Source organism: Diuraphis noxia, unplaced genomic scaffold (genome assembly GCF_037042655.1).
Source record: "Diuraphis noxia isolate RWA-SAM2 unplaced genomic scaffold, SU_Dnox_SAM2 contig0001, whole genome shotgun sequence".
In the NCBI taxonomy this organism is placed as follows: Eukaryota; Metazoa; Arthropoda; class Insecta; order Hemiptera; family Aphididae; genus Diuraphis; species Diuraphis noxia.
The window spans coordinates 101,380,703-101,394,482 of record NW_028301711.1 but is presented as its reverse complement, the minus strand read 5'-3'; the positions used below and the strand labels follow the sequence as shown (position 1 = coordinate 101,394,482).

The window sequence follows — 13,780 nt, the reverse complement described above, 5'->3', positions numbered from 1 at the left end:
ATTTAATTTGAATTTCCGGTAGACATTTATTTTGTGATAAAGATTGAAAAACTTGTAAGGAATCTTGTATTCAATTTTCAAATTTTAGAATTAAAAAGATTCACTTTCTGATCGAACGAGGTACTGAAGTCAAGGTATCACTTCGCTCAGAATCTAAAAATGTTACATTATAAGAAGTGTAGGTAGTAGGTATCCAATACAAGCTTCAAGAAACTAACATTATTAACATCTAAGTGTGTTGACGCCACAATCAATGCATGCACCTGCACACCATGTCCACCACCAAAAGCCCGATAAGCTTATCTGTCGACCGACTGGTCACGGCGGCGGCGACTCCGCGTATTCTCTCGACTCGACCAGTACAGGTGACGTAGCCGCGACGACGTGTGCGTGTCGTCCGTTGCCGCTTTGTTTTTTGGCAGAAAAGGTATTATTGCCGTGCAAATATATCGCCGTATGTAAACGTACTTATTCGCCCGTCCCTCGTCGCAGTGCGAAAGTTTACATTATTATTATGTATTAAGTCGATGATCATCGCTCGTCCGCAAAGTGCGCAACGCGACTCGACATATTCGAAAATACTATTATAGTACGTGAGTGTTGGCCATTAGTATTATTACCGGCTGCCCGTCATTATTGCTACGTCGACAAGTTATTACGCAACTGGTCCAGCGGTTCCACCACGACTCACACATTGCAATCCACGGTATCAGGTCGTACTATCATTGTGTATATTTATTATCACTTCGGGATGTTTATATGATATTAATTGTTATCGTTCTGTATTGGTATTATTGTTGAATTATATTATTATTTAAATTATTATTATAACGATCGCATGTGATCCGAAATTTATTATATTATTATTATACTATTACATTATTAGTATAGTATTTTGTACTTACGGTGGTCGTTTGTGACCATATTATCACTAACATAGGTTAAGACCTCATTTGTATTATTATCTGTATTTCAAATATTATTCAATTATTTGTCATATTGGTATTCGCTTGTTTACTTTCCATATTTTAATTCCTGCTGTTGGCAATCTCCTGATAAGTTATTTGTTGGGCGTGCCAGCCGAATCATTGGTCCATTCGAGGCCGGATATCGAAAATACAGTCCACTTTAATTAATTACGTAACCATTCGATAAAACAAATGAATTTGGTCATAATCTTACTGTTCATAGCTGTTTCAAGTCTATTTATTATATTGTTGTATGGTAGCATCGTGATGGCCATCTAGATACGTCATATTATCGTTGTCGTTTTTCTATTTTATTATACAGTATTAATGTTTCACGATGGCGCCAACAGATCAACAACAACAACAGGAACGTTTTGAGCGATCTTTACAGCGTGCTATTGTTAAACGAGATAAGTATGTCAATCAGATGTTGATTTTGTTCGACTTAGCGAAGACAGTTGAGTCTGATCCGTCATCATTACCTATATTCAATGCGCGTACACGGGATTTGGAAACACTCATGTCGAATTTTCGCCACGATCAGGAGGACGTTATGGATCAGTTGGTTGAGCTAGGGCGGATTGAGGAGTTCGTACGAGACCATAGTACCATTGAAACTATTGTCACCGAACAATACTATTCAATACAAGCCGTGGCGGGTGCTGTGGCCTGTTGTAAATTGGATACGGTACCCAGATCAGGTTCTCACATTAATTTACCAAAAATTAAGTTACCGCATTTTAATGGTGACATAATTAATTGGCGGTCTTATCGTGACACATTTACATCGCTTGTCCACGATAATTCAGATCTTAACAGTGTTGAGCGGTTTCATTATTTAATTGCTTCAGTCTCTGGAGCTGCGAGTACTGTGGTACGTTCAGTCCCTCTTACTGGTCCCAATTATGAGGTCGCTTGGAACGCATTGCATGATCGATTTGACAGTACGCGTCTTATACTTCACGCGCACTTGGATAAGTTATTCGGATTTTCTCCCATACAAAATGAATCGCTGACTGATTTAAATAATTTTTTAGATGTATTTAAAGAGAACACAGCAGCGATCGACGCTTTAGGTTTGAATGATTTGTCCGGTTTTCTATTATTCTATATAGCGTCGCGCGTCCTGGATAGTTCGACGAAACGCCTCTTCGAGGCTGATCAAGGTACACACGATCTTCCCACTCTAAATGATTTATTAATATTCATACAATCTCGGTGCAAAATCTTACAAAATAGTTCGATGACAAACGTCGAAAGGAAACCTACAGCTTTCACGCGCCGAAAGCCTGTAATTTCAAGATCTTCGTTATTGGCCGCAACCAAGGAGCACGAGCCTCACTGCTATGCGTGCCAAGGGACACACTATGTATACAAATGTGAGAAGTTTAGGGGACTAACCACATCAGCACGATTTCAGCTGGTAAAGTCCAACAACATGTGTTCAAATTGTCTCAGTGGTACCCATACGGCTTCCACGTGTTCGTCGAAGTATTCGTGTCGAACCTGTTCCGGAAAACATCACTCGTTACTACACTTCGAATCACGAAAGCGCCAGGCTGGCACTAACTCAAATAACCATGCACCCGCGGTTCCATCGTCGTCGGCACCCCCCGTTGGTAGTCTACCAAGCACCGATGACACGTCATTTGTTGGTACCGTTAGCAGCGGCAATTTGAGTGTTTTGGGCACAGCTGTTATTCGGATGTGCAACCAACAAGGACAGTGGGTACCAGTCCGTGCATTAATAGATTGTGGATCACAAATATCTGCTATAACAACAAAATGCGCGACGCGACTTGGTCTTACTCGGTGCAATCGTAAAATCAACGTAGTCGGACTGTCACAGAGCCCCGTAGTCCAGGCAAAAGGTGTAGTCTTGTGCAGCATAGTACCACACATGCGGTTAGATCGAAAGCTAACTTGTGAACCCGTTCTATTGTCAAAGATCACTGGGATGATGCCCTTGAAAGTGTTAGATTTATCTATACGAACCCAGTATATGGATCTGGAGCTCGCAGATCCGAATTTCGATCGTCCAGGGCAAATTGAATTTTTACTAGGCGCTGACGTGTACAACCACATTTTCAAAGACGGTTATCATGTACGTCATACACCAGGGTGGCCTTCTGCATTCGAGACAACATTAGGCTGGATTATTGTTGGAGCCGCGGCAGTCTCAAGCGCTCCGTCATCGCAAGTATCACTGTCATTAACAACCGAACCGTCACTCAAACAATTGCTGAACCGGTTTTGGGAAGTTGAGGAGCCTGTGGTTTTACCTAACCCGTTTACAGAAGAACAAAAGTGCGAAGAGATTTTCCGTCGTACCACCACCAGAGATCCGTCTGGGAGGTACTCAGTGTCGTTTCCGTTTAAAACCGATCCGTCTGTTCTTGGTGATTCCCGGTCAATGGCACTATCAAGATTTTATAACTTGGAGCGTAAATTAAAAGCCGATCCTATCATATACGAGGAATATAACTCCTTTATGAAGGAGTATTTACAACTTGGCCACATGAAACTTGCGCAAACTCCCGCAAACTACATCATTCCACATCACGCAGTCGTCAAACGAGCGAACGGAAAAATTAAACTAAGAGTCGTATTTGACGCGTCTGCCACTACATCCTCTGGAACATCATTAAACAACTTGTTATTTACCGGACCCAAATTGCAGTGTGACATAGCAGATCTATTATTACGATGTCGCTTTCATGTATATATGCTCACAGCAGATATATGCAAAATGTATAGACAAATACAAGTGTCACCAGCGGAATGCTCCTATCAGCATATTTTATGGCGCAACGATCCATCTGAATCAATACAGGAGTATGCATTGTCAACAGTTACTTACGGAGTGTCTTCTTCTCCATTTCAAGCTATCCGTGTATTGCATCAATTGGAACTGGACGAAGGTTCTAAATACCCAGCTGCACAAGGAGTCTTGTCTAGTCAAACTTACGTCGATGACATTATAACAGGAGCTGCCTCAGTCGAACAGATCGTGACGTTGCAGAAACAGCTCATCGGTTTGCTAGGTCAAGGTCAATTTGAGTTAAAAAAGTGGGCAAGCAACTGTCCACACGTTCTGCAAAATATCCCAAAGGACGATCAAGTTGTGGAACTGTCATTCGACCCAAAGGATGATTGTTCCATAAAGATTCTGGGGTTACATTGGGACCCGGCAAATGATCTATTCAGTTATCATAGTGATCCATGCGTCTCTCGACCTACGAAACGTTCAGTTCTATCCGCGATAGCTAAGATCTATGACCCACTCGGAGCCTTATCACCTATCACTTTTTGGGCTAAGTGCTTCATGCAGATTTTATGGAAAAATGCTTACCAGTGGGACCAACCAATCCCCGACGAATTAGCTTCTTCCTGGAATTCATTCTCCACACAATTACCTTCGGTCTCACAAGTTAAAATCAGGAGACATATTCCAATTGAACAGTGTACTGAAGTGCAGCTACTAGGTTTCTCCGATGCATCACAAAAGGGATATTCAGCTGTTGTTTACATGCGATTGTCGTATACTTCAAAACCTGGCACAGTACATTTACTTACAGCAAGGTCGAAGGTGGCACCGTTAAAGAACAGTCGTCTGGACGAGTCACTTTCCATTCCGAGGTTGGAATTATGCGGGGCATTGCTCTTAGCTCAAACATTGCATCGGGTACAAAAGGCATTGTCGTCAATCACTCACATATCCTCGATTCATGCATGGACCGACTCTACAGTGGTGTTGTCTTGGCTAACAACTCAGCAAGTTACATTCAAGGTATTTGTTACGAACAGGCTTAACAAGATAGGTGAACTTTTGCCTTCGGGTCAGTGGCGATATGTACCATCAATGCAAAATCCAGCTGATTGTGTGTCACGTGGCCTACTTCCTACTGAAGCATTAGAACACAGTTTATACTGGGATGGTCCATCTTTCGTGCAACAGTCACCTGATACTTGGAATTCACTACAGTATGAAAAAATTCCCATAGCTGAACTACCTGAACAGAAAACCGTGGCAGAGACATTGCACGTTACTGTTACATCAACAACGAATGACGACTGGCTTGATAAATTCTCATCATTGACTCGGTTAAAGAGAGTCATTGCTTACATGAGACGTTTCATCGTCAAGACTCGTCACAAGTCACTCCAGCGAAAGCCCGCACATCAATGTGACGACCATCCACCTATGTTTACAGGATTCCTTAGATATGAAGAACTTCGTGATGCTCTACAGACGCTCGTCCAAATAACACAACGCATCCACTTTCCACAGTTACTCAAGCGTATGTCATCTTCGTCATCGTCCATCAAACCTCGGTCGATATCTTGTCTTACCCCGTTCATTGACGCATCTGGAATCATACGCGTGGGTGGACGATTGCGCCATTCAACCGCACCGGAAGATTTCAAATATCCAGTGCTAATGCCAAAGTCAAGCGCTTTAACGTTACTATTGATCCGATATTATCACATAATTGGTATGCACGCTGGACCTCAGCTTGTGGCATCCTTGTTGTCTTCTCAATTCTGGATTGTGTCAGGTCGATCAGTTATTCGTCACGTTATCTTCAAATGTGTTACCTGCACACGACATCGAGCGTCAACTGTCAAAACGTTTATGGGCGATCTTCCATCCTCACGAGTGTGTCCATCGAGACCCTTCTCGAATGTCGGTGTAGACTACGCGGGACCACTTTTGATCAAGGAAGGCAAACGTCGGAATGCCCGTTCTACAAAATGTTATGTGGCGATCTTCATTTGCATGGCTGTGAAAGCGGTGCACATCGAGGTGGTCTCTGACCTCACAACTTCGGCATTCCTTGCATCATTGCACCGTTTCATTGCTCGTCGAGGAATACCTTCAGAGATATACTCAGACTGTGGTACCAATTTCCAAGGTGCCGCATCTGAATTACGTCGGTTGTGGTCAGATCCTGAAGCACAAAACCTTGTCTCAAATGCTGTGCCGTGTAGGTGGCACTTCAACCCACCGGCTGCTCCCCACTTCGGGGGATTGTGGGAAGCAGCAGTTAAGTCCATGAAAATCCACCTGAAACGAGTAATTGGCACCCAACTGTTAACATTTGAGGAGATGTGCACCATAACTCAACGAATAGAAGCCATACTGAACTCACGACCAATTACACCCCTTTCGTCAGATCCGAATGATATACGAGCGTTAACACCAGGTCACTTCCTCATAGGTGCACCTCTCGTCACGCTGCCTGACCCCGACGTGACGCAGATTCCGATAAACCGTCTCAACCGATGGCAGCTGTTGGATCAATTTCACCAATCGTTATGGAAACGTTGGTCTTTAGAATACTTGCGATCATTGCAAGTCCGATCAAAATGGCACCACCCGCAACCTAACGTCACAGTTGGTGATCTTGTACTAGTTCAGTCTCCAAATTTGCCACCCACATTCTGGAAAATGGGACGTGTCGAAGCAGTTCATCCCGGCGAAGATGGAGTTGTGAGGGTAGCAACTGTCCGCACCAGTGATGGCACCCTCAAGCGGCCCGTGGTCAAATTAGCTCGTCTTCCAATCAATTAATTAAAAAAAAAAAAAAGATAAAAATCCTTGTTTATTCCTACGCAGCAAGGGTCTTTCCTATCCTGTAAACTGATACCTCGTGTAATTTTTGTATTTTGTATAATTTTGTATACTTTATTATGTATTATGTTTTTGTTCAAATATTCATCTTCGTTACGCCTCGCTCACATTTTGGAAGATCCTTAGTCTTCCAAGGGGGGAGTATGTTGACGCCACAATCAATGCATGCACCTGCACACCATGTCCACCACCAAAAGCCCGATAAGCTTATCTGTCGACCGACTGGTCACGGCGGCGGCGACTCCGCGTATTCTCTCGACTCGACCAGTACAGGTGACGTAGCCGCGACGACGTGTGCGTGTCGTCCGTTGCCGCTTTGTTTTTTGGCAGAAAAGGTATTATTGCCGTGCAAATATATCGCCGTATGTAAACGTACTTATTCGCCCGTCCCTCGTCGCAGTGCGAAAGTTTACATTATTATTATGTATTAAGTCGATGATCATCGCTCGTCCGCAAAGTGCGCAACGCGACTCGACATATTCGAAAATACTATTATAGTACGTGAGTGTTGGCCATTAGTATTATTACCGGCTGCCCGTCATTATTGCTACGTCGACAAGTTATTACGCAACTGGTCCAGCGGTTCCACCACGACTCACACATTGCAATCCACGGTATCAGGTCGTACTATCATTGTGTATATTTATTATCACTTCGGGATGTTTATATGATATTAATTGTTATCGTTCTGTATTGGTATTATTGTTGAATTATATTATTATTTAAATTATTATTATAACGATCGCATGTGATCCGAAATTTATTATATTATTATTATACTATTACATTATTAGTATAGTATTTTGTACTTACGGTGGTCGTTTGTGACCATATTATCACTAACATAGGTTAAGACCTCATTTGTATTATTATCTGTATTTCAAATATTATTCAATTATTTGTCATATTGGTATTCGCTTGTTTACTTTCCATATTTTAATTCCTGCTGTTGGCAATCTCCTGATAAGTTATTTGTTGGGCGTGCCAGCCGAATCAAAGTGAGCATTGGGCTTCGATCAAACACAACTAAAAACAAATATTGGTGGAGCGGGGTGGACTAATAGAATAATTTGAAAAATATTTTAGTTATATTCTAGTAGATATTACTTATATGGTTTAATAATTAATATTAAATAATAAACGTGTGATCTGAATCATAAATACATTATTCCATAGAATATAACAGAAAAATAAAAATAATTTTGAAAAATTCCAAAACCCTATTTAATCTGTGTCTTATTTGTTTAAATTTAATTCCTTTCAAATCCTTGGCAATGACATTAATCCACCGAGTCCTGGATCTTCTTAGGCCTCTTTTTTTGATCATTTTATCCACGAGTACTTATTTTATTAGTTGACCATCCGCTCTCCAAGTGTGTCCCAACAATTCTAGTCTTTTATTCCTGATAAAGACTTTTATTCCGACTTTTATTCCTGCACGTCAGTCACCGTGCACGATTATCAAATTCAACGTAACCCACCTCGATCGCTTTTGAGAGCCGACCGTTCCCGGTTCCGACTCACGGCAGCAGTCGCTATTGACAGACTCTGCCTGTGATCGACCCCGTTCCCTACACTGTTAATCCCTCGAACTATATTTTAACTTACTTTGTAAATAGGACAGTGCCTTTGGCCCGTTGTGGAATTACACCAAACGCTACAGTTCGCCTTCCAGCCTGACTGTCGGTCCTAGTGTACTCATCACCCATTGTACATAAATGAAAACGTCTACAGAGATAAACATATTAAATGATTACCAGAAAGTCAATATTATCATTTCAAAATACGAAACAGGCTTAAGAGCAACTGTTTCAAAGTATATACGAAAATTAATTACATTTTTAGAGGAGTTGACAATTTGAGCGAAGGGCTATGTGTATATTTATACCTACAAAGTTTTTCGTTATGAAAATAAAAGCTAAGCATAGTTAACATGCGTTCAATTTTCCGAGTTCCTAAAAAAACAAGCTGTTAGTGATAATCTATTATAATTAAATATTAACTTTAAACTACGGGTTTATAATGTTTAATTCTATGCATGGCCTGATAGTAAACATTTAAGTACGAATTTGTTATAACTAAGAACTCTATTTCAAATTATGTTCAAATGATTTTTCTACCCTAATAACTGTTTTGAAATTTATATTCTACCGAAAAACTTGAACAATTCATTGCAAACATTTCAAATAAATCATTTGATTTTCCACTTTAATCATAACATTTGATGAATATTTTATAATTATAAAATATATTATACACTTATAAATTATTATCGGATATTCTCTGTCTATTAGGTAATAGTAAGTTGATTTAGTTTTAAATAATTATTTAATTTTAAACGATTTATATTAATAAGCATCTTAAATATATTTAAAGTTTAATCTTATGTTTATATTATATCCAACATGATTGAAATAAGTAGTGCGATTTTTTTTTGAAATATCTGCATTCAATTTTCCGAGTTTTTAATATAAAAAATGCTGTTAGTTGTGTAGCGTCCCAGCATACAGGAGGACAAACGACCGGTGTTGAGGTAGATGGATTGGGTGTAATAGGTATAACAACTTAATTTGTGATTAATTTATTAGATATTTATTTGATTACTATGTAAATAAAACACTTTTATTGCACAAAATGATTTGGTTGTAAAATATTCTAAGTCCGAATAATTAAATTGGACTGGTGTCTGGCGTGAAGGTGCTTGTTCTGACTCTGGTGGCTCACGTCTGAATTGGGTCTAATCGGGGCTCTCCTATATAGTCCAGATAGTCCTACTCTCTGCATTTCCTCTCCTATCGATAAGATACGTATGTGTCCATGGCCGAGTCGTGCAAAAGCGTACGCGTGTATTATTTTAATATCGCCGCTTCCCACGCCCATGCGACCGGTCGGTCCACATCCTGGTTATTCGCGACACGTAATCTCCATAACCCGACGACAATAATCATATCTCTAAATACGCCTGCCAAGACTACGATTTCATATTTAATATTTCGTATATTTAATTCCAATTATGGTAATATTTTGGAAAGGCTAGAAGTTTGGCCTTCGATATAACTATTGAGGTCCTACACAATATAATTGGTTGGCGAAATCATACGCCCCAGGGTCACTTATACATATCTATGTGTATATGCGTGTTTAGATGTCTCAGCGGGACGTCAGTACATAGCACCTCCCCCCTAAAAAAAAGGTTTCTGTCCTCAAGACAGAAATCTTTAAATAGTATCTGTAACAGTTACTTTACATTTTTACATTTACAAGCTTTAGCTTGTGTACAAATTCAAATGTTATATGTTTTACAAGTTCTTACAATTTCATAGTTTTACATGCAATGATTATAATGTATAAATATATCTATATGCTTATCGCATTTACAATAATTAGATTACAATAATAATAATGTTTTATATAATATGATATATTTTTGGTTAATATTTATATTAATAATATATATTTTTTTTTTCCGTACTTATATAATAATAAAGATTGTGTTAGTAGTACATGTATATTCCATTAATTGTTTATTTATTTGATTAACATAATTGTCCTATAATACTAATAATAATATTTTCCCATAACCATAGTTTACATTATATTTTTTTTTTCATTTTTTTTTTTTTTATAACAATATTAATAAAGTTCCTCTAACTAACTTATCCCTTTAATTTAATTCCCTTAACCATACATTCTATACGTTCTAAGTGTATATATATATATTCTAGTTTATAGGTACTATCCGGTTTTCCGGTGTTCTTTATCTATTCCAACCTATGGACATATCCGTTACGACTCTTTTGCATAGGTCTCAAGTCGTAGCGGTCCATCCATAGTTTTCTATTCTCTACCTATAGTTATCTAAAATGTTTAATTAAATTATCATACCCCATTTTTCTTATTACGTGGTCAAATATACATTTTGTAAATTGTACATCCGTCCGAGGATCGTGGGCATGTGTTATATTATGTGTCTTTTTACAAACTGCATCATGCGTTTCTTGGAGGTTCAGCAATCTCCCTATTTTATCGAACTTTCCGATATCGGTTTCGAATATTATCTCTTTATTTGCTAGTTTTTCTAACCTTATGCTGAAATTTTGGTCGAACCTCGTGTCGTAACAAGTAATGTTAAGAACCGGAACCTGGTCTATTTTTAATTTATGTAATACTCTTACATCCGAATGTCCGTTCCATAGTACGATTATATTAATTTTATCTCCATGTGCTAAATATTCCTCTATATATTCCTTATCTAAATTATTTAATTCTGTGTTTAAACTTAACTCTAACTGTCCTAAACAAGTATCTCTCAACACTTCTTTACATCTAAAAATACGTTTAATTTCTTTTCTTACTACCACAACCTCTCGGTCCAATATAGGTCTGACCTCCGTGTTGGTTGGTAGTACTAACGGTCTTCCCTCCAATTTCCTTATTTTGTATCTGTCCAAACTATTGGATATGGCCCCGGATATCAGAACCATATCAGTCCTATTTATCATCGAAAATTCAAAATCCATGATGACAAACTTGTGTGTTTCTTTTCTGTTGATTAATTTAATAGGTCATTACTTTTAATATGTATAGTTTTAAATCTATTTTTACCCCCTCTTTTATACTATACTTTATTATATTATACTTATATCTTATTTACGAATTATACTTAATTATTATTTTTTTTTTTTTTAATTTTATTACTTTCTAATATTAATTATTTTACATTTCCCTTACAGTAATTTAATCTTTTATTCTTGGTGGAGATAAGGACAATCTGTCCGGTGTATCCCCCAGTAGTGGACTTTTAGGTTTTTCTTCCGCAATTATCGGTGTATCAACATAAAATGTACTTCGACTTGTTGGTATAGGGTGTGGAGTTATATTATATCGTGGTTTAATCGGTTCCCAAGTGTTTAATCTACACTTATACGTTATATATATAAATAACAATAGTATTGTCGCAAAGGTCATCAATCCTATTATTATATATATCAAGTAATTATTATTTTCATTATCGGTCACATGTCCTGATTGCCTAAATATTTCGTCATCGATCATACTTTGTACGTCGTCTAAAGAATGTGTTAAATCGTTTACGTTATCTAATTTATGTGAATCATGTCTGGTCTTTATATTAGGTAGATTCAAGTTTTTAATTTGCCTAGGAAGCGTTGCTACTAACTTCCCTTCCCCTACTCGTGGTATAAAGTTAACGTAGTATTTAGATTTAATATCTCTAGTTGGATTCAATATGATATCTTCGGCATATGCCCTACAGTCTTGATTTAGTTTGATTAACCCCTGATGTTTTAGCTTTACTATATATGGTTCTCTATTTCCTTGGCATGTTATTGTTAAGGTTTCCCCACTAGTTGTATAGATCCATGCATTTGCATATTTTAATTTATGAAATATATTTTTAGATAATATGATAATACCTGCCTCGCATGAGCTTGGTAGAGTATCCGGATTTTTAAATAACGTTATTTCACATGGTTGGTTTTCCGACTCATGTTGAATAGGTTGAAATTCTGGACAAATTGTAAAAACTTCGGTTTCCTTACATTGAAGTAATTGCGTTTCCGTAAACGTGGTGTATTGCCTACGATTTCTAGTGATACCGATGTATTGGAATTCTGGTTTTAGAATGATACTGTGTTTATAATCTATATTTCCGTTTAATTGTGTTTCTATCGGGTGTGGTATAGGTAAAATCCTGTATAATGTTAATTCTATTTCCGTGATCAAAGGTATTCTAATTAGAAAAACTATTTGATTACCGCTATAAAAAACTGCCATTTTAGTAATTTTGCTTAGTTCATATATCTCGCTCGGTTTTGTACCCATTGGTAAATTAAAATTGAGTGGTAAAACTAACTTAATTTCAGTTAGATGTTTTGCAAGTTCCCGTGGCGTTATAAGCGACGGATGAAGTACCCCCGTTCTAGCTGCGTTTATAATCGCACTGATCGTGGTAATTTCGTATGCGTATTGTGTTAGTAATGCCGTGAAAATACTGTGTATTCTATTCGTGAGAATCAGAGTTTCTAGTGTGTGTGTATTGTTTGCTAATTCGCTAATCTTTTTATATAACATCCCTTGTTTTTCTTCCAACTCCCCATATAATTTATTTATTTCTACGGCAGCCGTACTTACACCTATTATGGCTGATTTTACTACTGTCGTTTGATTTTTAAGTATATGGATCATATTCTCATTACTATGTTCTATCTGACCTATGTGTTCGGTTGTTTCCTTCGTACAGTCGTCATCGCATACTCCGAATAACGTTTTCATAGCCGATCCTATAAAGTTTACTAAACCTCGCTTAGTCCTATGACCTTTCGTAGTCGACTCCCCCTTGCTATCGGACACATATCTGCCTATAGATTCATACATCTGCTCTCGTTGTATAGAGATTTCTTGGAACATCGTTTTCAATATATTATCAAACCGTGAACAGATTTCATATTCCATCAGCTTATCCTTGCAATGGCTGGTTATTGACATAATTTCATTATATAGTTTATCATGCCTAGCATCGTAATTTTCTAATGGTACATATGTTACGAACTCCCACATAGCCCCTTCGATTCTAACTACCCCTCGATTTTCGCAAAACATTGTTGTTTGATTTTTAAATTCTTCGATGGTATACGGAAGTTGTCCTTGACTCATTGTCACTAGTGTTAACCTACGTAATAATATACTTATTAGTACATGTTAATATACATATACCTTATATTTAGTAACTTAATTAATTCCTATATTCCCGCCATTATTATTTATTTGTTTATTTACTTTATTACTTCTTTTTTTTTCTACTTAATCAATTACTTCCTATAGCGTACCTATTGTACATCTCTATCAATATTTACTAATTCTACTTCCTTTATTAATTTATTTATCTACGTGATTAACTTATAGTTTATTTCTTATATTATACTATCTTTCGTGTTACTTTCATATTTTATTCAGCATTCTGTTTGTCTCATTTCCTGACCTTCACTTAGCGTTTGTACCATATATCTGTACCTACTTTTATGTACACATCTATAATTACATTTAATAAAAAGTGCTAATAATATAGTCGTCATTAACAATGATCCTGTTAAAACATAGACCATGTAGTTTAAAAGATTTATATTCCCATTAGTTTTTGCCTTTTTATCGCTCTTTT

At 37.6% G+C, this 13,780-nt stretch overlaps 2 protein-coding genes across 2 annotated transcripts; both read right to left on the bottom strand.

Annotated features, from left to right (window-relative positions):
* Positions 1-10,079: 10,079 nt before the first annotated feature.
* Positions 10,080-11,141, bottom strand: LOC149062878 (uncharacterized). The gene has a single exon (XM_089217745.1). The coding sequence runs from the start codon at positions 11,121-11,123 to the stop codon at positions 10,458-10,460; it is 666 nt and encodes a 221-aa protein (XP_089073871.1). The 5' UTR covers positions 11,124-11,141; the 3' UTR covers positions 10,080-10,457.
* A 1,090-nt stretch (positions 11,142-12,231) lies between these two features.
* On the bottom strand, positions 12,232-12,999 carry LOC149062877 (uncharacterized). The gene is given in 2 exon segments (XM_089216718.1): positions 12,232-12,369; positions 12,372-12,999. Coding segments are annotated over 2 exon segments (738 nt in total). The 3' UTR covers positions 12,232-12,259.
* Between the last annotated feature and the right edge of the window lie 781 nt (positions 13,000-13,780).